We start from the raw sequence: 26,065 nt of genomic DNA on the forward strand, positions 1-26,065 counted from the left end.
AAGACTTTGGATGTAAGCTTTTAACTCGCAGCAGCTGCATTTTGAACCTTATTCCACTGACATGATCAAGTGTATATTTAATCCATCGCTTCAGGCCAGCAGAGTTGGATCCAAACAAAGCAACGGCTTTTTTTCCTTGATGACTTTCAAATAAAAATGATCTCCATGACAAAGTATACGTGGTCATGACTTTTGATTTTAATTTCTTTGTTTAGGCCAAAGCCTCGTTCTGGAAAATCTGATGTTCTCCTGCACCTATTTGTGGGCCTGCTATAAATAGGGCCCCCACTGGCAACACATGCATGTCTATGATAGGCGGTTACAGATTTTCCTCACACACTCTGGCCCCAAAGCAAAACCGACAACATCTCAGTGGTAAGCTAGATAATGTAACCTTTTTCATAGAGACAAATGCTTTGGCTCTGCTTTTATGACACAGAAGTCAATAGCTGGTTTTATGTTTGTGCCTTAGCCACGAAGAGTTCAACTTGATAGTGCATACTATTTATAACTCACTTCAATCCAAGAGCTTTGCTTGGTCAAAGGACGTTTAGTCTAAACTTTGTCTCTGAGTAAAAAGTTCTGTTAGCGTTATAAACTTACTTTATTTCCACCCACAGGTCCTTCAGCTGAAGAGGGTCTTTTTATTTCCCAGGGAACTTTTACATGGACAGCTCAGTTAATTTTGAGCCCCCCTTTTTTCCCCTCCTTCATCGTATATTTTTTAACTACAGGTTTATATATCTGGGATTTTTTTCTATATACTTTTTTTGTTTATTGCCTTAGTGGACAATGACTTCCAGAAGGCCAATGACTCGCTCATTTTCTGGCAATGGGAGAACCAGCAGCTTCAGTGAAGAGGAAGGCAGCTCTTCCAATGGCCGATCTGAGAGCCGCAATACTTATCTGTCCAATGTTAGGCCTGAAAACAGGTAAGGGGACTTCTTTTATGATCCAATGCTTTGTTTGTATTGCTGCTATCACGGTAGTCTCTGAGTCAGACGGGTCAAGTTAAACAATCACTAAAACCTGCAGAAAAAAATGTAGGTGGAAATGTAAATAAACAGCAATGTTCAGCACAAGAATGTTATCAGACTGAACTAAAGTGGCTGAACAAAAAAAAAGTTTCCGTTTTAAATTGCAAACTATCTAAGAGTTAAAGTGGTTCTTGTAGCTTAAGAGGAGCGTAGTTACAACAGGCCAGGTGAGTTAAGATGATTTTAATTATTCACTGACCCTCCTTCATTTGCCTCCTTCTGAATAGCTATTCAAGGTATTCTCACTACAGACCAGCGAGGTAATTCCCTACTTTAAAACATTCCTCCCGAGATCCCAACTAACATGTTAACCACAAAAACTGGTTTACCCCCAGAATGAAGCCAACACGTTTTAACTGCCCAGTGTTCAGTTCAGTTGACACCTTTGTTTTGCTTGATCTCTCACATGTTTCTGTGTCACATTTTTTCCTTTTTACAACCTCGCCTCTACTAGACATTTTCATTAACATGTTGCGCCCCGTGAATGTACTGCACCGAGGTGGAGAGGTCGCTTTAATGAATGAAATTATGTGTAATGCTATTCTTCCGTTTTAAAGTGGGACACTGACCCTAATGTGGCCGTGTTTCCTATAGGAGCACGCTGTGCAGTGTTATGGCTCAGCTGACTGAGGACATACAGCCATCTTTTGAGACCACGCTGAAATCCAAGGCCGTGTCAGAAAACTGCAATGTGAAATTCACCTGCGTTGTATCAGGTAAGAGCCGCTTCCTCATCTTGTCTGTACTTGTTGGTTTTTGAGAAACTGAAACGTCTCAGGTTGAAGAGATCAACACATAGAAACACACAGGATGTGACTAATATGGAAACAAAGGGCAGGATTTAACTCCTTGGGCTTTACATTAGCTACATCCTGAATTTAAAAGCACATTAGGCTGGTTTGTTCGGGGTGTTTTTCACTGCAGGCAGATTGTTTGGGTGGGACCATCTGGCTGCAGCAGCTGGTAAGTGTTTGACACATCAGCAACATGATGCAACAGACACGAAACATGCTGACTCTATTATTCATAGAGGCAATAACAAAGTAGATCCATGTTGTGTTTACTATGTAACCAAGTAGATTTTCAGGAGAATATGCTGACTGAATAAACAATTTCACATTTGTTTTGCAGCACTTTGAGGTGTGAAGACTTTAATAATTGTTTTGGGGGTTTTTTCAATATAGGTTACCCAGCTCCAGAGCTGAAATGGTATAAGGACGACATGGAAATGGATCGCTACTGTGGACTCCCTAAATATGAAATCCACCGAAATGGGAAAACTCACACTCTTCATATTTACAAGTATGTCTAAAGAATTTGTCCAAATCATATAGAGTGCCAGTGAGTCAGATGTTTACATATACTCATCACTGCCATGAATCACATTTAATTCTGGACTTTTAATAATGTATTTCAATCATTCTTTTTCCTGGGTGGAATGATCAGACAACTGGCAGCTTGAATGAATTTAAAATTGTATATATGAATTTAATATGTGTTACATGATCCGCACAGGTATATGTATATAAGAATGGTACACCTAATTTAAATTGACTGTTTTTTGGTCATCGTTTTAACATGATGACCAATAAAGAAGCAGCAGCTACAAAAGTGATCCCCTGAAATTAGTCGCTGCCTGCATTAACAAGACAAGAATCCTTTGGGGGAAACTCTTACAGACAGATGAGACAAAGATTGAGCTCTTTGATCCATGTCAAAAGAATTATTTGTAGGAGTTGAGGTGAAGCTTTCAAATCTAAGAACAGTGCGTCAGCTGTGAAGATTTGTGGTGGCATCTTGCAGGGGATCTGTTTGGGCTGCCGGTGAGACAGGATCATGACATCATCTTCATCATCCAACCTTTGGCTTAAGAGTTGAGACTTATACACAAATGGGTGTTCCAACAGGACAATGGTCAGAAGTGGCTTTGGAATGAATATAGCAGACTAACACCAAGCTTCTGGAGCTGCCTCAACAAAATTACAAATATGTGGATTATACTGCCAATAACAGAAAACCAAATAATTGTGTTCTAATGTTTCTAATTAGAATAGCGACCACTTATCAGTGAAGAAACATACCAGAAGATTGTTGATGATTCTAGAAAGATCTAGGTTTCTCCACAACCCACTGAGAGATATTTATCCAAATATTACTGGAGTTATATGTCTTTGAATTTTTAGACTTAAAAAAATTAACAATAGGAGACCTAAATTCTGTTTTTAAAATTCATTAAAGCTGTTTTTTGTCCCATCATTTCACCAAAGTCCAACACTAACATGATACAGATGTTGTAATCCCTGCATTCAGAGTGATGCATTGACAAACGTCAGAATATAAGAGCAGGAATTTTCTTTTGCAGTTGTACATTGGATGATGCAGCGATCTACCAGGTTTCAGCCAGCAATAGCAAAGGTATTGTCTCCTGCTCTGGAGTTCTGGAGGTCGGTACCATGAATGAGTACAAGATCCACCAGCGATTCTTTGCTAAACTCAAGCAGAAAGCAGAGAAGAAGAAAAGGGACATCGAGGAGAAAGGCAAGAAGGACAATAAAGAAAATATTAAGAAAGAAGAGCAGCGAAGTAGCCCAGAGCATCCATCCAGAAAACGCTCTGTGCCACCACTGGAGGAGAAGCCAGTGGTGAACAACTCTGCCACAGCGGAGCAACCTGGAGATGTAGCTCAATCAAAGACACTTATCGCAGAGGGCAAAGATGCAGGAGACATCGCCTCTATAAGCAGTTCTTTGGAGAAGGAGGAGTCAGCAGAAACATTGGCTAAAAAGAGAATAAAGATGTCAAATGGTGTAGATATTGGGATCAACTCCAACATTAGTAAAAGCCATATGATGGGGAACGGAGGTGAAAATTCATATGACGGAGGAATCAGTTTGGCACAGTTTTTGGCAGAGACTATTCAGTCTCAGTCTGGTGAGGAAAGTCAGGAGGAGAACGCCAAAGAGACGAGCATAGTTACTTTAAGAGATAATAAGGGAATTGATACTGAGGAGAAGATGGAAGAGCAGAACGAGCAAGAATGCATAAGTGAGAAAAGGAGACAAGAGGAAGTAGTGATAGACAAAGAAAAGAAAATGGAAAACCAACCAGAGGTGGCACACACAACTCACAGCAGACTCCAGAAGCCCAGTAGTTCAGAAGTCAAACATTACAGCAAGGGTCAAAAGGATCATGACCAGCATAACATTCATGCCTCCATATCCTCAATGCTGCACTCTGTTAAGGACTTCTTCTTTGGTAAGAGCAAGAAGGACTCTCACAATATCTCGTACACGGACAATGAAGATGAATATTTTGACCACTCGATAGTTCTCCCTGAACCGGATATGTCTCCATCATTTCAGCTGCAAGCAGGGCATAGTTCTGAGGTCCTGTCAAATGATGTTGTACCAATGGAGACAGATAAGGCACCAGAATCCTCAGAAATTGTGAAGCAACAAGCAGCACCAGCAGAACCTATTCAATTTAACTGTGTAGACACAGGTCTACTACAAGATCATAAACCGGTTCCTGAGATTGTGAATGAATCTGCAGGAAAGAGAATAGAAGACACTAATGAGACTGTGGAGGACATGGAGGAATCTACAGAAGCAGAAAGGAGCAGTCCAGTGGAGAAAAAGTCATTGTCTGGGTTTCAAGTTCACCCTGAGGTAAGTAGGACAGTCTCTCTAGGCAGCTAGCTGCCATTTCCAGATTAACAGTTGATTTTATCAAAGAAAGTTGAGCTACACTATGTTCATGTCTTAACACCAGGTAACCAGGACACATCATGCACATAGACATTTATGATCATTTGCTATTTTCCTCTCATATGTGAAAAAGTTAGACAATGCAATTACTTCATGGCATACAGTGTAATGTCACTGATATACTACTGATAAAGTGAGTAATCTATGAGTGAGCAGAGTCGAGAGTTTGTGTGTGTGCGTGTGTGGAGCGTGGAATAGGGAAGTTGTCACAAACTTGCTGTTGATGCGTGTGGGGGTGGGGGATATTGGACAACAAATCTGCACAGTGCGAGACAGAAGGTGAAATATCTTCGATGTCGGCCTTTCTGATTGGGACACTGGTGCGTCAGAGATTATGATGAAACATGAACATCTGAAACTGCTCTCGCATTACTTTGCTTGGCGGATGGCTGGGCAGGTTCGGCAAGGAGTCGTAGAGAGTCTAGGGGCAGGTTTCAGCATGAAAGGAGGGCCATGTCACTGTGGTCAGATTCCTCGCTGACCCCCAACCACTTCCCTCTTTGGGTGTCCTAAAATAAACCTTTTCCTCATCCAGCCAAGAGGGTGGTGGGCGGCAGTTCTCTAGTCATCTTACTCTGCTCATTTGAGAATTGTTTCACTTCTGACGAAACATTGCTATATTTAAAGCGTGCGCTTGATCAAAGACTTTCTCTCAAATTATCCAGTTTGCTACGCTTGAAACACAATCACGCATGTTCTTGCTGAGCTTAAGGTAGTGAAGCAAAGAGTGCTTTTTTTAAACCTTGGACTGTACTCCATATCTGACTGCCTTAAAGTGCCGTGAAAATGTATGTGCAGAATCTTTTATTGGTGAAAAAAAGGCGTTGCAAACCAGTCTGGCTTTATGTGAAAAAATAATTGCCCTCTTGTGTCATGAATGAAATTCCTGGTTCAGTTTATCTAGCCACACCCAGAGCTGTAGAATCTAGAAATCACTTAAAGAGAACTTACTAATACAAGAAAAGAGGCTAAAAGATCTCAAAAGCCCCAATCAAAAAGAAATTTAAAAAATGATGATTACAAGCCTTTGGGCCTCCAGGAAACCATGATGTCCATTACAAGTTGCAAGACCAAAAAAATTGCTGACCAAAAAAGGTCACAAAGACCTGCCTCACATTCCTAAAAAATATCACGATGATCTTTTAGGAATTTTTTATTTAGATCTGGTGACCCAAAAGGTGGAGCTTTTTGGAAGATGTCTGTTGAGTTACATCTTGCATAAACTAGACCAGGATCTCTGCATAGATTTTGCATATTGTTCCTGTGCACACAAAGGTTCTCCCTGGGTATTCTGGTTTCCTCTCATAGTCCAAAACATATGTATTTAGGTTTAAGCATGTATATGTATCAATATAAATAAATAGCAGTTGTTGCTGCGCTGGGTAACATAAGCAGTGACCAGGTTTAAGTGGCAATTGTTTTTTCATAAATGGCATTTTCTTCATAAATTCAGTCATCATTATACATTTACTTGTTGTCTCGCTCAGGCTACTTAGGTTATCTGTGTCCTGTGAAAAAGGGAACTGAAGTAAATACGTTTACTCGCACATCTGCAAAGTCGCTTGCATACGACTTCTATGATTGTGTCATCGGAAAGAGCTAAGTGTTTTTTTCTCAAATGGCTGTTGCAGTTATTTATACAGCAGTGTCGAAGCACTTAATTTGTACTGAATGTGACACCAGTTCCCTTTCCACAGAAAGCAGTCACTTCTTGTTTTCCTCACAGTCACTGTGAGCCAAGCATGTTGTCACGAGTAAACACGTGGCTGCTGGACGCCTTCTGTATAAAACTGAAACATGTGAACACCACAAGCAGGAACACCGAAAGCATTAAAAGACGATTGATGTCGATGTTTAAAGTGTTATGTGTGTTTCACCAGTAAATCTTTTCATGTTTGTCTGTCATAGTCAGGTTATGTTCCTCAACCTAGTGACGGCAGAAGAAATATCTGTCAGCAGATTTTTTTGTTTTGTTTCTTTTACATAGATTTGTCATTCATTTACTGCACAGTACTTTGTGTAAACAGCACACCTTTGCCTACAATGTGGGGAATTCCTGTGTCTGACTTAATTGAGCGCGCAAGGACTTCTAAAGCTCTGCTGCAGTTCTTTTGGGGGGTGGTGCTTGTGTTTTGTTTTGTTTGAATTTGTTGAAGTTAGAGCTGTGAAGTTTTGATTAATGATTAAAAGTAGTTGGAGTAAACAAAAACTTCTGAATCCAGATTTCTAGACATGCTATTGGACCTTTCTATATGTACACTTGTTTGGTTTCAACTACCTTACATGTGACATGAGGTTAGTGTCTTAAAATAAACTGACAGCTAATAAAACTTAATACTTTATTGACTTTTGAAAGTGACTTTTTTGTTCTCTTCATTGTTTAATAACTGATAAGCTTTATTAAATGACCAGAGTTGTGTCTGTCTGCTTGGTTGTATATGATGGCATTATAATACGAAGTCTGCCAGGAACTGTCAGTGTCGGTGCTTCTGTTGATTTACAACAGAAATACTTGTCTGGGTCTAAATGTGTCACACTATCAAAGGTCAGTGCTGTAAGTTCTTTTTAATGAGCTTCTTAAAAATATTATGATCCCACAACTTGGCTCAGAAATGTTTTAAAGAAGGTGTCTGTTCAAAATCATGAAATATATGGAATTAAGAACATTAAATTAAACAACAGCTATTAAAAATAATTAGGAACTAATGAAGTCCTAAATCTTGCGAAGATTATATTATATTAAGAAAACCACAATACAAATATAAAAACAAGACACAACTACCCTAATTACTAATTCAATAACATACATCTACAAATTAGTTGATGTTTTGCGACAAGAAATTGAACAAATAAAAATGCTATCTAAACTCATTAAAGATTTGGCATTTGTAAACATTTTTACTGGTCTCTCAGGAGCCTGAAGAAAAGTATTTTCTGGTCTAATTTTAAGTTTTATCCCTATTTTATTCTGAGAGTGAAAAGGAAAATGAACCAAGATTAGGAGCCAGCTTTGCTCTGTCAGCTTTTTCACTGCTAACATAAAACTGAAGAGTACCTGACTTTTGCAAGACCACATATTCTGTCTCTTACTGAACGAGCTTGTGGGGCTGCATCTGTGGTTAACGCCTATGTTTTTCTCTGAAAGTCAACTTTTTCATCAGCAGCACTTTCTTGTCTTAGGTTATTCTAATACCTGCAGGCTGTCAGTTCTGTTCCAGTTTCTTAGATGGCCAGGTTCCTCAATTTGCATCACTTATGTAATATTGCTTAAAAATAGTACAGAATAATGCTGAGCACATATCCAAATAGTCAAGGAAAAGCTTGACTACTTGCTGGAGCTGCACTCAAACATAAGCAGATGTAGCAGCATACAATGTGAAGAAACGCAATGATCACAGCGCAATATAAAGGGTGTATCAGAGGTCTTCGACCCAGTCGGATAAACCTTTTTGGGATGACTTCAAATTGAGCTGCTCACTAAGATTGTAAGGTTCTTAGGTGAGGGAGACATCACAAGGGACCAATCAGCCAATCAGCAAAGCAAGTTGTTTGGACTTTGGAGAAACCTCAGCCAATTCATAAATATAAAGCTTGAATGCACAGCCTTATATACTGTTTATTTAGATGAGAATAATCTTCTTTTTTTTTACCTTAACAGTAGTACAGCCTTTCTATCCTTGTTGTCTCTGAGAGATGCTTCATCCATACTGCGAAAACTACAGCTCTTTCTATTTTACTGTTTTTAAAACAAGCATTGCTGATGTTGCTTTTCTTGTCCTGTTTTTGATTTGACCTGACATTTTTTTTTATCTGCTACCTGTTTGCTGCCACCCACTAACTGGTTTTGTCCAAAATAGCAAAATAATATGGGTAAAATCCTTATTACTTTTTTTTACTAGCGCTATAGGCAGTAAGGACATTTTGAAGAGACTGAGGGGAAAAAAGCAGGTCTTGCATGCATGTAGTATAATAGGTGTTTGTATGTAGTACAGCAAGCAAATTCTGTTTCAATTAAGGTTAAAACAGTAGACTGTGAAAGACTATAGGAGTGGATGTAGAATTAATACCATCACTTTTTTATTTCATGTTCTAACAGGAAGGAAAGAAAGACTCAGAAATAGTTTCAGTCCTAAAAGAAGAGCTACCACAACATCAGGGGACAGATCGCCCGCTTGCTCTTCAAAAGCCTAATCCAGATTCTGGGAGAGAAGACTCTTTATCTCAAAAAGAAAAAGAACACTCCCTTCTACCCACCCTTCTTAAGGTAGAAGATTACTGCACGTTATCTCAAAGTGTTATCTCATTAACAGAAAACCATAACCCTGGAGTAGCACTTACGGAAACTTTAGAAAAGGAGGAGGTCAGTGTTCTTAATGTGGACAAAGAAACGCCTGACATTCAAGAGTATCACTCCTCCCACAGGCTACCTAAGGAAGAAAAAGCTGAAGTGAAATCAAACAAACAACCCTACTTGGATATAAACAAACCTGACATTACAAATATATCAGCCTGTTCTCCAGAAGACAGAATCAAGCAGTGTGAATCTGAAACACCGAATAGGGGGCCGCCTGCTCTTCCTGCCACGGTAGCTTACAGTGCAGAGAAAGATCATCTAAAAGAAGAGGCCAAATGCGCTTCGCTAATTCAGGAAGCTAATGTTGCATATCCGCCCTCTGAAGTCCCACAATGTTTAGAAATGGGTGACCTAAAAAGTCAACGTGAACAAGCCACTGTGGCTGAGGAAATCGCAGAAGACCACCAACGTAAAACCTTACCCAGTTTAAATTTCGAGGAGATATGTGAGGTTAAAGAGAAATACAGTTCTGCCTCACGGGATGATGCGAAAATGAATTGGTGCAACAGCTTAAAAACACAAGAGCAATTGTCTCTACAAGTTGATAATAGAGAAGTGAGGAGTGAAAATTCACAGCTAGAGTCAATAAAAGACACAAGACTGGATGACGAAGAGTTGAGCGAACCAAAGACACTTGTAGTAACAGAAGACAATGCAAATAATGCTTACGCTCTAGAGGAACACAGTAAAACTTCTTATGGAAAAAGCAACAATTTAGCTTTGAGTGCTGAGCATGATTGTAGCACGGTAAATATCCCATCAATCCAAATATCTACCACTGAAGACATCCCAGATATCAAACTGCCTGTGCCAGAGATGAACATGAGCGAAGAATTTATAATTCCAACCATCAATACAATGGAATCTGATCTGAAAGAGTGCACTCTGCCTCTAAGTATTTTGGCTCAAAACAAGCCAGGCTTAAAAGATTTGCAAAAACATGATGCAACTCATGAGTCAAAGACAGGAATCCAAGAAGGGAGCGTGGCTGATTTCCCAGGCACAGCCCCCACGCAGAGAGGAATGCAGCATACCGATGACCTCTCACCTACAAAAAAGTTAAAGGAAGTTGCTCAAAAAATGCACGAACGCAGTGCACAGCTTCCTCTCATGGAATATGCTTCAATTCCTGTTATAAATGTTTCCTGCAGTGATGATCTGGAGAGTAATGCATTGGGTGTCAGCAGTGTTTGTGGGACAGAAAAGGCTTTTGAAACTCAAACAGAGACTCTGTTTGTGGTTCCACCAATATCAGTCTCTTGTCATGAAAGCGAAGCTGAGCTTAAACCACCTGCTCCCACCAAGACGACAGAAACCGAAACTTCAGCTAGCACACCAAAGGGAACAAAGCAAGGTGTAGCTGAAAACCTGAGCGAGAGGCCTGAAATACCTAAAAGAAAAAAAGACTTAAAGGAAATCTCTGATAAGAGCCTAAAAGAGAACACACCAAGTATGGTTGGTGAAACTCTAATGTCAAAAGTTGGTGGCAGTATGCCAACTTTTAGTAAACCAACAGATGACAGTATTGTTCCTGAATCACTGAAGCAAAAGTCCCCAAAAGACGCCAAAAGAGAGAGTTCTGTTGAGGATTTTCTTAAAAACAGACCATCTGTTGAAAGACTAAGCTCTAAGCCCCCAACATACCCATCTTTAAGTCCATCCAGTCTACGCAAATTTATGTCCAAAGCAGCTCCTGACTTGGACAACGAGACTACAGGCAATGTGCCTGCAATCTCTGTAGAAGATCGACAAAGCGACAAGGCAGATGAAGATTTCAGCGGGGGGTCGACACCAACATCATCTCTCTCCTGTGAGAGCAGCCCCCGGCTTAAGCGCCGGGACAGCCTGACACTCATACGTTCTGCCACCCCCGAGGAGTTGGCCTCTGGAGCTCGGCGCAAAATCTTTATCCCAAAAAGAGAAGAAGAATTGGAGGGAGCAGTGTTTAGTGTGCTAGAGGGCAAGAAGGAAAGTCCCTACATGTCGCCAAGCCAGGCTCGCAGAGCTGCGTTGCTACAAGCCTCCACGGGACAGAAAACCCCTCCAATGGAGAGGCGCTCTCCACTGATGAGTCGCAGAAAGGCTACATTGGAAGTGCCAAAGGTTGTGGAGGAGACTCCCACCATAGAACCAACCAGCAATAAGGTAGAGGAAAAACCATCTGGAAAGAAGACAGATCCTTTGAAAGGTAAATAATCAATAATCATTCATTATTTTGTCCTAGAAAAAGATGTAGCTATCTAGGAAGAGCTTTAGGTCAACTTGTTTTTCAGAATTTAACATTCAATAAAATACGTCCTGGGAAGGAAATCCCCAATAAGTTCTTCGCATACTTTAACAGTGTTTATTGATTTTAAGTACACCGTTTCTCACCAGCTCCCCAAGTAATCCGCAAGACCAGAGGAGAGCCCTTCCCAGACGCTTCTGGACACCTGAAACTGTGGTGTCAGTTCTTCAATGTGCTTAGTGACTCCACCATTAAGTGGTTCAAGGATGAGGAAGAAATACTAGAGATGAAGAGAAGGTAAACCCCCCCACCCACAGATCTTTCAGCACAGGTCAAACCACAAAATTTTTTAGACATACTAAAAATAAATTAAAGACTCAAACTGAATTTTAATTCAGCTTTCCACTATTATTTACACTATCTTTGACGATCAAAGCCGGACAAGTTGTAAAATCAAGACAATTAGGAAATAAGTATTATTTTGACCCCAGCCCCTATGGTCCTCTGTCATCCTCATATTTTCACTGCAGAGTTGACCAGCTCATGTGACTGTGAATCCCACAGCCATGGCACAGAGAGGTGATTCTCTGGCTAGACACATAAACTGTAATCTGACACAATATTTTCCCGTCTCATGGGTCCATTATAAAGTCTATATATGTGCTACCGGTTGCTGTGTCAGCAGACTGCTTCCACATAACGTGATTTTCTTACTTAGAGTGACACCTTGTGGATTTTTGATGAATTTGAATGTAAACCTAACGAGGCTCTCGTTTCGTTTTTCTCTCTTAGTGGAGGAGATGAAAGCCAAGTGGCTCTAGCTATTGTGCATGCATCAAGCCAAGACTGCGGAGTATATGGGTGTACAATCAGTAATGAATATGGGACCGACACAACTGACTTTTTGCTCAGTGAAGAAAGTAAGAAAAGCAATCCATTGATTAAATTATGCAATTCAATTTAATTAAAAAATATTTTTTGTCCATTTTTTTGTTTGTTTGTTTTGCAGTTCTGTCTGAATTCTTACTCAAGGAGGACTTGGAAGGTACTTTTCATTGCTATGTGCCATAGCTGCTTCTTAAATCTAGAAAGAAAATACATTATTGTTGGTTTTTTTTAACCTAAACCTACTTTAAGCCCATCTGTGTTCCTTGGTCTGTTTATACTGAGATTAAAATACACACAGGGGGGACTCAGTTTACTAAAAATGTAACTACAGAATTTTATAGCCTACTGGGTTTCATTTAGTGAAGTAGAAAGGGGTGATTAGAAATAACCTAAACTCTTCAGATTTGGATTTGCAAAATAATTTTTTAAAGAACAATTATCAAACACTTTGGTTTATTAAATAAAATCCCAATAAAATACACTGATGCATTGTTGTTGTATTGAGACAAAATGTTGAAACATTGAGTAGATTTGCAAGGGATGATAAAACACTCCCCTCTATATTTTCTCCAGTTGGAGAGGAGATCGAGATGACCCCACTGGTGTTCACCAAAGGCCTGGCAGACAGCGGCACCTGGGGGGAAAAGTACTTTGGTCGCATTTTTACCGAGACTTTCCACGTTGGGGAGGGCTGCACTCACAAAGCCAGCAGGGTGAAGGTTATCTATGGCCTGGATCCCATCTTTGAGTCTGGAAGCACCTGTATCATTAAAATTAGAAATCCCATCGCTTACGGGACCAAACAAGAGAGCACCCTTGCAGAGAGAAATTTGGACATTGCAAAGCAAGTGAGTGCAATTCAAACTGCAATCAGACAAATCTAGGCAAAATATAGTAAACAACTTTTTTTTTTTTTTTAAAGGAGTGTAAAGTCCAAGACATGATCCGAGAATACTGTAAAATTTTTGCAGCTGAAGCGAGAGTAAATGAAAACTTCGGCTTGTCATTAGAGTAAGTACTGCTTATTCAACTGAAGTATAAAACTATAATACACTACTTTTGATAACCCTAGTAACATATCTTGGTTCTTGCAGAGTTATCCCTCGATATCTAATTCACCGCCCTGCAAACTCTGTGCCGTATGCCACAGTGGAGACTGATCTTTCAGGAGACTTTGGGAAATATTGTACCATAGATCTCAAAGGCAAGCTGTTTTCACAAAACATTTCAGAGCTGGATCAGAAATGCTGCACCTTCCAGCACTGGATCCACCAGTGGACACATGGGAATTTGCTGGTCACTCAACTGGAAGGTAAGTCACACATATAAAGTTATTAAGGAAAAAGTGATCAATGACGCAATTTGTGATTAATGCAAAAATATTTATTGATATCGTCTTATTTTTGTAGGTGTTGAAACAAAAATGACAAATATTAAAGTTGCCACCAAGTCGAAAGGGTTCGTATCTCCCTCTCAATATGCAGATGTTTCTGATTGCTTGCCTCGAAATCAAAATGCAAAACCAGATTTTCCTCCCGTGTTTCAGATATCAAGGACTAACTGAATGCGGCTCTCCGGAAGTATTTGACCAGTTTGTGACGCATCATCAATGCAACTACTACTGTGGACTTCTTGGGCTTCGAGCGCTCAAAACAGATCTGCAACAACCGGCCAAGATAAAGGGCTCCAGAAGCCCCCTGCTCAACCGAAAGCTAGGTTCCAACAGCCCACAGTTGCAGAAAAAAGGGCAAAGCCCACAGATGTCTAGAAAGAACAACGTTAGCCCAAAAATAGCCAGAAAAGCTCAAGAAACGGATAACAGTAACTCAGATGAGAAACAAAAGCCCACAGAAAGTCTTTCCTGAGGTAGGAAACGAGACTTTCATTTGATTCCATCACGATGAAGAATGAGATATACGATCCGTCTCTAGTTCAAGGCTTAAAAAGACAAGGACCTTAAAGAGTAAAGGCTTAGCACACCAAGAGTTATTAAATCCTGCTTGTGAAGAAACTTGGGAATCCCCTAAATATCTCAATTTTGAAGTAATTCCTTTCCTTTATTTCATAAGTCAAAGGTGCAATACAACAGAGTCTTTTCCTGTTAAGAATCTCAATGAAACTATTGTAACCATTAAAGTAAATATTTTACAGTTTCCCAAGAGTCTTATCTTCTTAGTGAGTGGAAAGAATAGTGTTTCCAAGCAAAACTCTGCCAAATAATACAGCAAAGAGGTATTTAAAATGAAAAGTCTAAATTGTACTGTACCTGACCGCAGCCACTGAATGTGTATGTATTATTACTGAGTGTGTACATCTGTGATGTAGATTGTATAGAGAAAAAATATTAGTACACTTAAAGCTGCCATTGCATCTTGTTTAATTTCTTTACACACCAAAGTCCAACACATGCTGTGGAAAATCAGCATTAAAGGTTTCATTGGGCACTTTGCTTTTGGCTTTGTAATTACTATATATATATATATATATGTATATATATATAGTCTATTTATTACAAGTCAGTATGTTTCATCACTTTTTGCAGAATTTGAGGTCATGTTTTTTGCAAATTGATCTGCAAATCATTGTTTGAATGTAACACAATCCCAGTGAATGTTCAGAAAATCATATTCTCCATGTTTATGATGACTGTTGTGAAAAAATTATGAAATGTGTTGAACTAAATTCACATTTCATTGTGATAGCATAATTGTTTTGACAAAATCCCTGATATGTTGTTGCAATTAAAGCAGAATTTATGATTTTTTACAAATCATTACCTGTAGTGCCAATAGCTGTAAAAAGGTGTTGTATTAGCTTTACTTGTGAAATGTAGCTGAGTAATAAAGTAGCAACAAAATAGCAGAAATAATTTTTAAGAACCCTTTGATTCCTGTTCCTGTATTTTATCCTAAATAATAAGATTAACTAGAAAAGGGAAGCTAGAAATTTGACCAATTTTTAGTTAAAACCTTTTCTTTAAAACTGACATAAAAAATAGAAATGTGCAGGAATTTCTGGAACGGGTTCAGTGCTAATGATTAATGAAGTTTCAAATTTCTAAGTATTTCTTCATACTGCATGAATCTGTAATACTTCCAGAAAGCGCAACAACTGGGGAAATGTTTTAAATGAGGCAAAATATTGTTTTTATGTGTACATATAAAGGACAAACTCTAACATCTGTGTGAAGAAAAATTTAATATTCTTGAGGGGAAAGATGTAGAAAACTGACTGTTTGCACTGAGTGCTCTCTTAGGTATGTTACAGAATGTCGGCTGATGTATTTTTTTCTTTTTTAAATAAATGCATAAAATCATATCCAAGCACTAGTTTTATTTACAAGTCTTTTTAAAAGTTTGTGTTCAACTTTTGCAATCATCAGCAGTATTAAAAGTTGTTTCACACTTTAATTCAACCTTTTTACACTCACCAGAGTTTGGATTTAATAAATTATTGAAGCAAAAACCAGCACTTCACTTATGTTAAATAAATTAAATTACAGTAACTTTAATAAAAAGAAGATCAAAAAATATTTCCTATGTCAAATATTAAAAACTTTACATTTCTCATGTCTTCTACTACATATGTACATTTACATAGAAAAGCTTCTGCATGCAGAAAATAAAAATAATCAAAATAAATTTGCTAGTTACCAGCTGAAACTAGGCATGTTTTTGTAATCAGACTCTTATCAGAAACCTGTAATAAAAAACAAACTGAATAAGCAAAAAAATTTAACAAAATACTAACTAAGCAGTTATTTGATCTTTTTATGCTCTTGTCCATCTGTAATTGCTTAAGATGATTTTAAGATTATTCTTAACAATATGAAAAGTCAGACCAATTTTTCTTTTGTCTTTGCCAGAAATATGTGTATTTACATGTATTTAAAAATTAACAGGAAATCAAGTCTGATACAACTTTCTCTTCATCTCTTTTTGACAACAAAAAGAAAAGACCACTTGCATTGTAATTTAACACTTTTAAAGAAACTAACATAACCACTTGTTTCATATTTCTTTTGACGCCCTTAACAGATGAACGCATATTTTCCCTTTTGAAAGAAAACATCCATTCAACTAAAAATAATACAAACCGGCTTAAAACAGATTCACACAAAATGCCTTCTAACATTTTTGATCTTTTTTGGCATAAATTTTGAATTACAGTTGCTTCTTCATCAGCAGGTGGAACTTACAAAGATTTTATTTTTTTTTTTTGCTATAAGAAGCTTAGCAGCTTTAAAAGGTTGCAAGTGCAAACTTCATGAGGATTTTTTTTCCTCGTGCTGGCCATGTCTACATACAACCTGACACATCATTAATGTTACAACACTGGCAACATTTTGACAAAAATAATGTGACATTTTGAACAGTATTCCATGGTTCCTCAAACCATATGGTGCCATTGTTTATGGTGCTGCAAAACAAATTAGAAATGTAAGAAAAAATCTGGTGTATCATACAACCGTTTTTTTTAATTATTGTTATTGTTATTATTTTTATTATTGCGCAAGCAATCAGGTATATATGTATCATAAAGGACTACATAAATAAAAATAGAAACGTGTACCTTTCAAATAAGTCTTGACAGCATTTTTTGATATTTTCATCAGTATCAACGAAGGCAGATGTTTTAAACAACTCCACACAGTCAAGTGGGGGGAAAAAGAGGAGTCCTGGAAAACAAAGTTATGTCTGGTCTATTACATTGGCTTGAAGCAGACTCTGAAATTGCACAAAAACACATTTTTTGACTTTTACCAGCAATGCAAGCGTTGACTAGAGACACACAAGTCCCAGTGATCATGGCTCTCACCACCAGACCAGAGATGTCACTTCTTCTTGCTGGGCATATGGCAGCTATAACAATAATGTGAGAAAAGGAAAGAAACGAAAATATTACTGTAACAAAGACTCAATTATGGGTTGGGAAAAAAAAACAACAACGTGAAAATATAAAACAAAGATACTCACACAGGCCTCCAATCACAATACCGAGTGAGCTGAAATTGGCAAATCCACAGAGAGCATAAGTTGTAATTATCTCCGAACGGACCTGAGACGAGAGAATCGTGTTGTTTGTATTTATTTTTTTGCCGCTTTAACATTGTTTTCCTTCCGGTTTCTTTGCCCCGTGTTCTTAGAAATGCGTTCAAATTAATTTAAAAATCAAGGAAATGCTTTTTCTCAAAAATTCTCTAACAGTCAGTATTGTGTCTGATGAACAACAGTCAATTCAGCAGTCTTCAACATCGATATGTAGTCCCAAACATAATATATCTACATTAAAAAACTTTTTTATATTGATTTACATAATGCTACATGCTTCTAAGAATGTTGGCTTCTCATTAGCTATAAATTATAATTATCAAAATAAATGATAATAATAAATGCTTGAAGTATGTCACTTTATATAAAAAATGTAACTTACATAATATATGGATTTTACTTTTTGAAATAAATTAACTTCTGATATTATGATTTATTGACTCACACCTGTAATACTTACAGATATCCACATTCTTTTGCCTTCAATCACTTCATCAATCCCACTGAGTCGGTTGCTCTTCAGCTCCGACAGCTTCTGATAAGCGACAAACTCATTGAGGAAGAGCTTTGTACCTATAAGCTCAGCCACGGTGAAACTCTCATCATATGGTATTCCCATCATGAAGGTGATGGGCATGAACACGTATGAGCAAATTAACTGCAAACAAACAGCAACAAAGAAATAATTACATATATACCTGATTGCTTGCACCTTCTTTTTTTTAAATTACTAAATTATACTGAAATAATTAACTGCAAAGTAGCAAGTTTAGCTTCTGTTACCTCAAATGTGATTTCAGGATATCCAACCATGCCTCCAAGCCAACTCAACGCGCTATTTATGAAGCCCAGGATGGCGAGAAATGCTATCAGATTAGCGGCAATGTTAGCAACAAGGCCTATAGATGCAGATGCACCGCTGCTAACAGCCTCCAAAATGTTCTGTTCATCTCTACAAAGATAAATAAATTGTAAAACAATTTTACACACAAAGCAAACAACTAAATCAGTGCTGTGAAAAAATATTTGCACCTTTATTTTGCCTGTTTTTGCTTTTTGGTGTCACACATAAATGTCTTAGATGGTGAAAAAAAGATCAAAACAATTCATTCTGATCAAAGATATCTCAGAATCAGAAAATTCTGATAGTTTTTCAGTGATGTTTACTTTATCATTAAAGTTAAAGAGGTAACCCTGGGTGGCAACAGCTGTTGGTGATAAATGATAATGAGCCTTTGACATTATGCCCTCTGAAAGATCACACCAAAACTGGACTTTGACTAGATCACTGTGAGAACTTCATTTATTTATTTAGTTTTTTTCTGCAATTCTGTTTGCAACTTTTTGACTTCTTTAGATCATTATCCTGCTGCACAACTCATGTTTGCTTGAGGATAAAGTGACAAACTTGTAGCAAAGAGCAGAATTGACACTTCTGCCATGTCCTGCACCTCTTCCAAAGACTTCCACTTCTCTCTCATTAATCTACACAACATCTTCCAAAACATTCTCTTTGGGATCTTCCAGATCTTTTTTTTTTTTTTTAAGGAAATGTGAGATGAGCTTTTGTGTGGTTTTCACCGTGGAACCCTTTGACACATGTCATTTTCCTCACAGTCTCTTTCTTACATTAAATATGACTCTACGTGACTCTAAGACAAGGATGGTCTGTCATGTTTTAAATGTTATTCTGGCACATTTTGTGCCTTACTGGATTTGAGTAACTTGAGTAAATAATTAATGTTTCCTCTACTGAGGACAATGATTCATTGTGACCAAATGAAGCTTTGCAACTCTTCACAGATTGACTGTCTTTTCTTTCTTTATTCTAGGAATTGTTAAAATTGGGCTTTTTGAGAATTATTCAGCCATTTAATGTTGTCAGATTGACTGTCTGACCAAAGTACATAGGTCAGGCAGTAATCGGGTTTGGGTTTGGGTGTTGCTCAGGAATTCATGACTTAATAACAGTGATGATTACTATTTCACAACACAGTAGAATGGTTTGAAAGTGCAAACTCACCCAGCAGCCACTTTGATGTTCTTGTCTGAATTAAAGCGACTCTCTTCTGTCTCAGGATAGGACAGCTTAGATATAGCCAAAGCACACGGTGCGGCCATCACAGAGGCCGATATCAACGAAGACGCATCAATCTGAAAAAGATCAAGTTTGCAGATACTCAACATGTTCTACCCGGGGTTTGATACTTTTTGCTAAATTTAAGAACATTTCCGCGTATTAATTATATTATTTCACATAGATTGACATCAGTAAAATCCAGCATTTTTTTTTCTAAATATTACACATTGTCAGCATTTTCCTCATGTTCAATTAAATTTTAAGAGGTAGATAGCATAAAACACATATTATGTTCAGAAAGCGATGGTAGGTTTGCATATGTAACGTTTACTTTGAAGTCTTTTAAATCATCTCCCAGTATGTTGCAGCAAATTTGAACATTAGAGACAAATCTGAATTCCTTTCATTGTCATTGTGCAAGAAAGAAAAAAGCACAACACATCATCGAAACTGCTTCAATGTGGTTCAGTCTTAATACAAACTCAGCCGCCAGGAACACAGGCTTCTGCTCTTTTAAGTTTACAAGCTTCCTCTGGGGAGGAGAGAATAATTTGTACAGCACAAAAAGTTTTTCTGTGGTTCATGAACCTTTCATGTTTCATAAAACATGAAAGTTTATGTTAACCTTTTCGACCGTTTTTTTTTTTTTTTTGCACCTACTGAGTTTATTGCAATCTTTTGAAGTCAGAACACTCCCAATTTGTTCCTGTGCACAGCGAGTTGGGAGTATTCTGCTTAAGGCAACAAAGACCAATCAAGATTTTAGTGATCATAGTATGACCTTCATATTTTCTTATCTTATTGCCAGAATGTCAATGTCGTATTATTTTGGGAATTTTAAAGGTGTATTTAAATAGTTCTTTTTCCTTTGTGAAGTGATGATAAAACCAATAAGTCCATTGAGGTTGAAAATCAAGAATCTGGTGATGAAGTTTTTTTTTTTCTTTTCAACTCAGGCTTGAGTTGAAAAGAATTTTGTTTGAATTAATTATTTGAATATGCCTTTTACGAATTTACATTTGAATATTTTCATTCACTCCCTACCTCCTTTATATTTTTACTTTTGTATTACTATAACTGCCAGCATCCTTTTGTATAGAAAATACATTCCAACATTCCAAATATTTAATGGGCAACAGACTAAAGGGATTTTTTTTTTTTATGAGAACAGGTGGGACATTTTAATTTGGTACCTTCCTGTGTCTGCAATATGCTGGCATGTGAAGATCTTAATCTCACCCCAAATGAGATGAACGCCCCCATGACGCTGCCTGCAATAGTGGCAAAACCACCAGTCATAACGGCATGGATCTCTGATTTGGTCATGTCCTTCAAATAGGGGCGAATCAGCAGGGGAGCTTCAGTCTAATGCAAAAACACAAACAACAATTAGGCATATTTGAAAACTTCAACTTTGTCCTACATTTGATATCATTCTTGATTTGCTTGCCAAACTAATATTGTTCCCTTTAAAGTGTTGCAAAAATGATGAAGAGCATACCTGCCCAACAAATATGTTTCCTGCCACGCTTAAGGTCTCAGTGGGCGAGGTTCCCAGCGTTATCTGCATAACCCATGAGATCTGCATGGACAAAAACACATGGCTCCGAGTTACAGTATATTATAGCACACACACACACAGAGAGAGAGAGAGAGACCTACAGAAATGTGTGTGAGTCTACAAGAAACATTTTCTTTTACCTTTAAAATGAGCCACTGCATTACACCCAGAAAGTAAAGGACAGACATAACGCTGCTGAAGAACACGACGATGGGCAAAGCCTGACAGGAAAGTCATAAACTAGTTCAGTACATTCAGCACTTGGTACTTGAAGTGCTCATATTTTTGAATTTTGCTACACACTCACTTGAAAGGCAAAAATGTTGGCAATCAGGTCACCGAAAACAAACGATGATCCCTCTTTGGTGTAGTCAAGGAAAATCTGTGATCATATGGTGTGCAAATGAAAGAAAGGTAATAAAAAAAAAACAGGGGTAAATTATTTAAAATTGTTATTAATTTTATAAATGCATGAAGGAAGATGACAGGTAGTTGTTCTGTTTTATCACATGAAGTTAATTTACAGCTGCGTAGATAGTTGAAGCACACTTTAAAAAGTAATTAGGAGGCAAGTGTGTGCGCTCATTTTCTGCTGACTTAGGCCTGGATGCTCAATAAAATTGCTGAAGATAAGAGTGTATGTAGATTCACTTAGTTAACTATTACATCACTAACTCTGTTTATCATATAAAGAAAGCGTGTAGTAGAGAGAAACATGTTTTGAGAATAGAAAAATCTCTGTCACTCAGTGGGAACATTGTCAGAAAAATAGAAGCACACATTCAGACATATATAAAAAAAAGAATACTTTTATTAATACTGATAATGTAGCTATTCATTTTATTTAAAAAATGTTGTTTGTCTATAATATAAACTGTTCTTTTTGCACATTAATGGAAAGCTTAAGCCTATTTGTGAATGTACAACAACAAAAAATTGCATTGCTTCTATATTTGCTTTAACTGACTTATTTAATCCACGAAAACAAAGTAATACCTGCACTTGTTTTCCAAGCCAGTCGAAGGCTACAAGACCTGGTTGGGTTCTTATAATAAACAGTCCAAGACAGAACTGCAGTCCCAGACCCCAAAACACTGGCCTCCATGAGATCTACAAAAACAAAGCTGTTATCTTTACCACTTTATTAGAGTGCGTTTGTTCATTTAAAACAGGGAGGCACTTCAGCTGAATCATTAAATCACGAGAGCAACCGAGCTCAGTGATATCCAAGGTCTCTGCGAAACAGAAAACGTGACTGATAGAAGCCGCTCGTGTTTCAAAAGAGCTGTAAAAGACTATTCATTGTTGATTAGAGCAGGTGCGTGCCTAAGCGAACTCACCATTGCCCTGTGAGCCGAGAAGAGGAATAGAAGCACGATAAACATGCACACACCTCCGAATGAGATAAGCTGCTCGGGACGTTTGCTCGTGTCTAAAGCGAGCCACACCACAAGCAGGACCACGACTGCTAGGATGAAAACCCTGCCAGACACAAAAGAGCAGCATGCGTTCGATGTTTAACACGTGTCATTGTTAAGGGGGCTAATTTAACACAGACTACATTGGGATTAAAGACTTTAAAACTATTCACCATTTTAGCCATTTCAGGTTGGATTTGAAGCGTCGAACTGCGGGCTTGAAAAACCGGCTGATGCTTTTCCCCTGGTACTTCTTCACAAGTTCGTATGACACGGCAGCAACTGCCAGACAAGTTAGGACTACGAGAGCGATGGCCCTCTGGAAATTCAGCACACAGGCGGCAATAAAGTACGCCACATATCCTGCAGGGAAGAAGTACAAAATAAGCTACTTGTCATAACTGAACTAGACATAAACATGTGCACAAGTCCTTTCTGCACTACTTTTCAAACTTTTTTACTATGACAAGTACCACATCAGCGGATTCCAAATACCACCGAACTATTAAATACTTTAAAAACAGTACAATAGCAGGACTTGGAATCATTTAGCTTGTTGTGTTAGGCAGAACCAGTTCCACCAATGGTACTTTAATCACATTGTCTTACCGAATAAATCTCTGCAAAATGAATAGACTTTGTTTATTACCTGCTCCGAGTATGCCCAGCACAATGTACTTAAAGATTGTGGAGTGATCCTTGACGTAACGCTCTGTGGCATTAATTGGCTTGGAAACCTTACTGAAAGATTAAACAAATAAAACAAACTAAAAACACAAGCATGTTACATTTTCTTTAAGTCTCTCTTCAGTGATTTAAGTTTTCGTGATTTGGATGTACTGCACTTAGCCGTTCATGTTATATGAGGCAACAGAAATGCAGAAAACTTGTGCAGATTTTTTATATATATATAAAATCAGCCACGTGCTAAAAGTGTGAACTAGACTTCATAATAAACATTTTCATCCAGGAGGACTCGCTAATTATGAAGCAGTTTCTATTTTAGCAACACAAAACTTAAATTTCATAATCTGACAAACCTGAAGTATGATCCGAGTTTCTTTCCTGATTTTTCAGGCTGACTTTTGATGCTGTTTGTGTCAGTAGTTTTATCCTCCTAGCAAGATAAAGGCATTTTATGAGAGGAAAAAGAATACGGTGTTACTTTCTTTGACTGATAGTGAAATAATTACTTACCCAAGCTTCATAAGCGTGATTGTCGATGCCATTTTCAGGGTTTTGGCTTAGATTTTTAAGCTTGACACTGTTTTCGTCCACTGAAAAACAGAATCATTGTTTACCAGCAGCCGGCGTGAAAAGCGGCTTCAACTTGAAAACACACAGGAATGCTTTTTTTTAGGCTGAGCCTCTGTGAACTCTACGAGATAAAGCAGTTTCAAAATAAAGCCTGCAATGCAAAGTCCTTAGAGTTATCATGCAACCCAAAAAAAAAAAGCCAGGTGAAAATACTTACTAAATACTAATACAATGTTTAATTAAAAGAAAAAAAAACAGAGCTAATGGCTTACTTATTCTGTGTCCTCCCAAACCGAGCTGTCAAATGCTGGACTGTAAAACACACCACCAGGAAATATACTCTGCCCTGGAAGCATGCTATTATTAATTAACAGACATGATTTCTTTTCTCTCTCTTTTTTTTTTTTTTACTGCTTTTTGAGGAGGTGCGAGTCAGAGGTTGGAGTCAGCGTCACTTGGCAAAAATGACAGAATGAAGCTTACAAAGCAACACATGACTAAACATCATGCTGACTGTGTTTTTAACTGGGCAAATTACTAAAACAACAAATGATAAGATGAAAAGTAAATGATGAATCATGGAAAGTTGATATTAGTTGGTTGATTAGTTTTGAAGGAGTAGTTTGAAGGGATACACCCATGACACGCTATAACAGACTTCTTTTCTTGGGGGTGGGGGGGTGGGGTCGATAAAAAAAGTAGAAATGCCAATAGGTTCTTAAATAAATCTATTACAGTTTTATTACATGGAATACAATACAAGAAACATTTACTTTCCTATTTTTAGGGAATGTCAGAAGATAATTGAAAGTATGCTGCCAGTGATTCAAGTGTATCTGCACTCTATTACAAAACCATACATAATAAGAACAGATAAAATATGAAAACACTGGAATGAAATGACTGAAACAATAAGTAGCGACATTACTGGTCAGCTGACTTGAATACATTGCAGCAGTCTGTAACAAACCTTCAGCATGCTTTGAATTTTTTTATATGTTAACAATCATAAACTTCAGTGCGTTTTATTATGAGTTTTTGTAGTGATTCAAAAATAACACAAATCTGTGAAGTGGATGGACGGTGCTCTCAAAGTAAAAATCTGAAAGGTGTGGCATGTATTGAGTCTCTCTTACACTTTATTCTACAATTGTTTTATTTCACCTGCTAATAAAACAGTGTCCACTTGTTGGTAATTTTACTTCAGTACTTCAGAGATTTGATTGATGGAAAACTAACTTGAGCACACCATGCCCAGTGTGAAACATGGTAGTGGCAGCATCTTGCTGTGGATGTTTTTTCTTGGTGAGAGGGAAACAGAAGAGGGGTGGAGCTGAACAAATGCTAATCTTGATGAGGAACACCTATTATGGACTTGAGACTGGGATAGATATTCACAGGATAACAACCTTAAAGATGCAGCCAGAGCTACAATCTGTGTGTTAGAATGACCTCGACCAAAATCTGACTGAGCGTTTTCAAGGTAAAGATGGATGTTCACCAACATCCTGTGTTCAATCCGATGGAGCTTGAGCTATTATGCAAAAGAACGTCAACAAAGCTGGTAAAGGCATACCTTAAAAAATTTGCAGCAAGACTATTACAACAAGGATCTGAATACAACTTCACACCACACTTTTCAGATTGTTATTTGCTGTACATTTTGCAGAATAATTTTGGTCAAAAATAAATCAAAGTTACAAAAACATTCATTCCACTTGACAATTGAGTGCTACTTTTGTAGGTCCATCACATTAAAACACTGTAAAGGTTTGTAGCTGTTAATTAGCAAAAATAAATAAATAAATAAAATGTAAAAAGTTCAAGGTGTGTGAACATTTGTTCAAGGCATAGCTGTTTATTGTTTCTAAACTGTTTCTAAAACATTATTACACCTCATAAAATTCTGTTTTGTTGTAAAATGCGGTTTTACCGTGGTTCATAACACTCAATGTGGACACATGCCAGTCTGGGAGAATATATTAAATGATTGTCGAAGCTTAGAAAGTGCCACTTAGTTGTGTCTGATTAATATTTAGAGAGCCTTTGAAATGCTTAAACCTATTACATGAGCTTAATGATCCGTTAAAGGTTTCAGCAACAGAACCATTAAACTCAGGTCGGGTAATTTTAAATATGTTTTTCATTATCAGTGCTAAATTATGTAGCTACAAACAATTTGAAACTGTAAATACTCGAGCCAATGGACACAAAAAGAGACGAGACAGTAGAACAAATAAGACAAAATTAGGATATTACTACTTTACTATGAATTAATTTATTTGTAATATAGGCCTAATGTCATAAATAGTGGCTGACTTTGCGAGCAGGGTATTTTTTTCCATAGTGTGATACATCTTGTTTTGTCTGATTCCAAGGAACTAGACGTGTTGTGGTGTTTCTGCTCTACCCACTGTGACTAGCG

General features: G+C 37.7%; 2 protein-coding genes across 4 annotated transcripts; one reads left to right on the forward strand and one right to left on the reverse strand.

Moving 5' to 3' along the window:
• Positions 1–272: 272 nt before the first annotated feature.
• Positions 273–15,591, forward strand: alpk3a (alpha-kinase 3a). Of its 3 annotated transcripts, XM_008412323.2 has the most exons (15): positions 273–375; positions 621–932; positions 1,265–1,297; positions 1,632–1,753; positions 2,222–2,339; positions 3,400–4,705; positions 8,901–11,346; positions 11,535–11,682; positions 12,178–12,305; positions 12,395–12,430; positions 12,847–13,121; positions 13,196–13,284; positions 13,368–13,585; positions 13,683–13,731; positions 13,820–15,591. In XM_008412323.2, exons 2-15 carry the CDS (start codon positions 793–795, stop codon positions 14,136–14,138), a joined length of 5,427 nt encoding a protein of 1,808 aa, XP_008410545.2. In that variant the 5' UTR covers positions 273–375; positions 621–792; the 3' UTR covers positions 14,139–15,591. The 3 variants fall into 3 exon arrangements, with proteins under 3 accessions (XP_008410545.2, XP_008410546.2, XP_017160569.2); XM_008412324.2 differs by lacking the exon at positions 1,265–1,297; XM_017305080.2 differs by lacking the exon at positions 273–375 and having other exon boundaries at positions 412–932.
• slc28a1 (solute carrier family 28 member 1) lies at positions 15,587–24,049 on the reverse strand. The gene is made up of 18 exons (XM_008412321.3): positions 23,913–24,049; positions 23,581–23,660; positions 23,424–23,500; positions 23,033–23,124; positions 22,557–22,746; positions 22,306–22,447; positions 21,962–22,075; positions 21,273–21,347; positions 21,106–21,186; positions 20,906–20,986; positions 20,644–20,769; positions 19,348–19,478; positions 18,108–18,276; positions 17,785–17,982; positions 17,250–17,331; positions 17,037–17,135; positions 16,846–16,951; positions 15,587–16,692 (listed from the first exon to the last, which is right to left on the reverse strand). Coding segments are annotated over exons 1-18 (1,965 nt in total). The 5' UTR covers positions 23,914–24,049; the 3' UTR covers positions 15,587–16,571.
• Between the last annotated feature and the right edge of the window lie 2,016 nt (positions 24,050–26,065).

This window comes from Poecilia reticulata, chromosome 6 (assembly GCF_904066995.2).
Source record: "Poecilia reticulata chromosome 6, P_reticulata-male-v2, whole genome shotgun sequence".
NCBI classification, from domain to species: Eukaryota; Metazoa; Chordata; class Actinopteri; order Cyprinodontiformes; family Poeciliidae; genus Poecilia; species Poecilia reticulata.

Bases quoted from the DNA above. Each gene is read 5' to 3' on its own strand.
- alpk3a (XM_008412323.2), top strand. From the start codon at position 793: ATGACTTCCAGAAGGCCAATGACTCGCTCATTTTCTGGCAATGGGAGA. The intron at 11,683-12,177 runs GTAAACCCCCCC...TTTCTCTCTTAG, and splicing joins ATACTAGAGATGAAGAGAAG to TGGAGGAGATGAAAGCCAAG. The intron at 13,586-13,682 runs GTAAGTCACACA...TTATTTTTGTAG, and splicing joins GCTGGTCACTCAACTGGAAG to GTGTTGAAACAAAAATGACA.
- slc28a1 (XM_008412321.3), bottom strand. The intron at 22,448-22,556 runs GTGAATAGTTTT...TGTGTCTGGCAG, and splicing joins AACCTGAAATGGCTAAAATG to GGTTTTCATCCTAGCAGTCG. The intron at 20,987-21,105 runs GTAAAAGAAAAT...TTGTCCATGCAG, and splicing joins TGCAGTGGCTCATTTTAAAG to ATCTCATGGGTTATGCAGAT.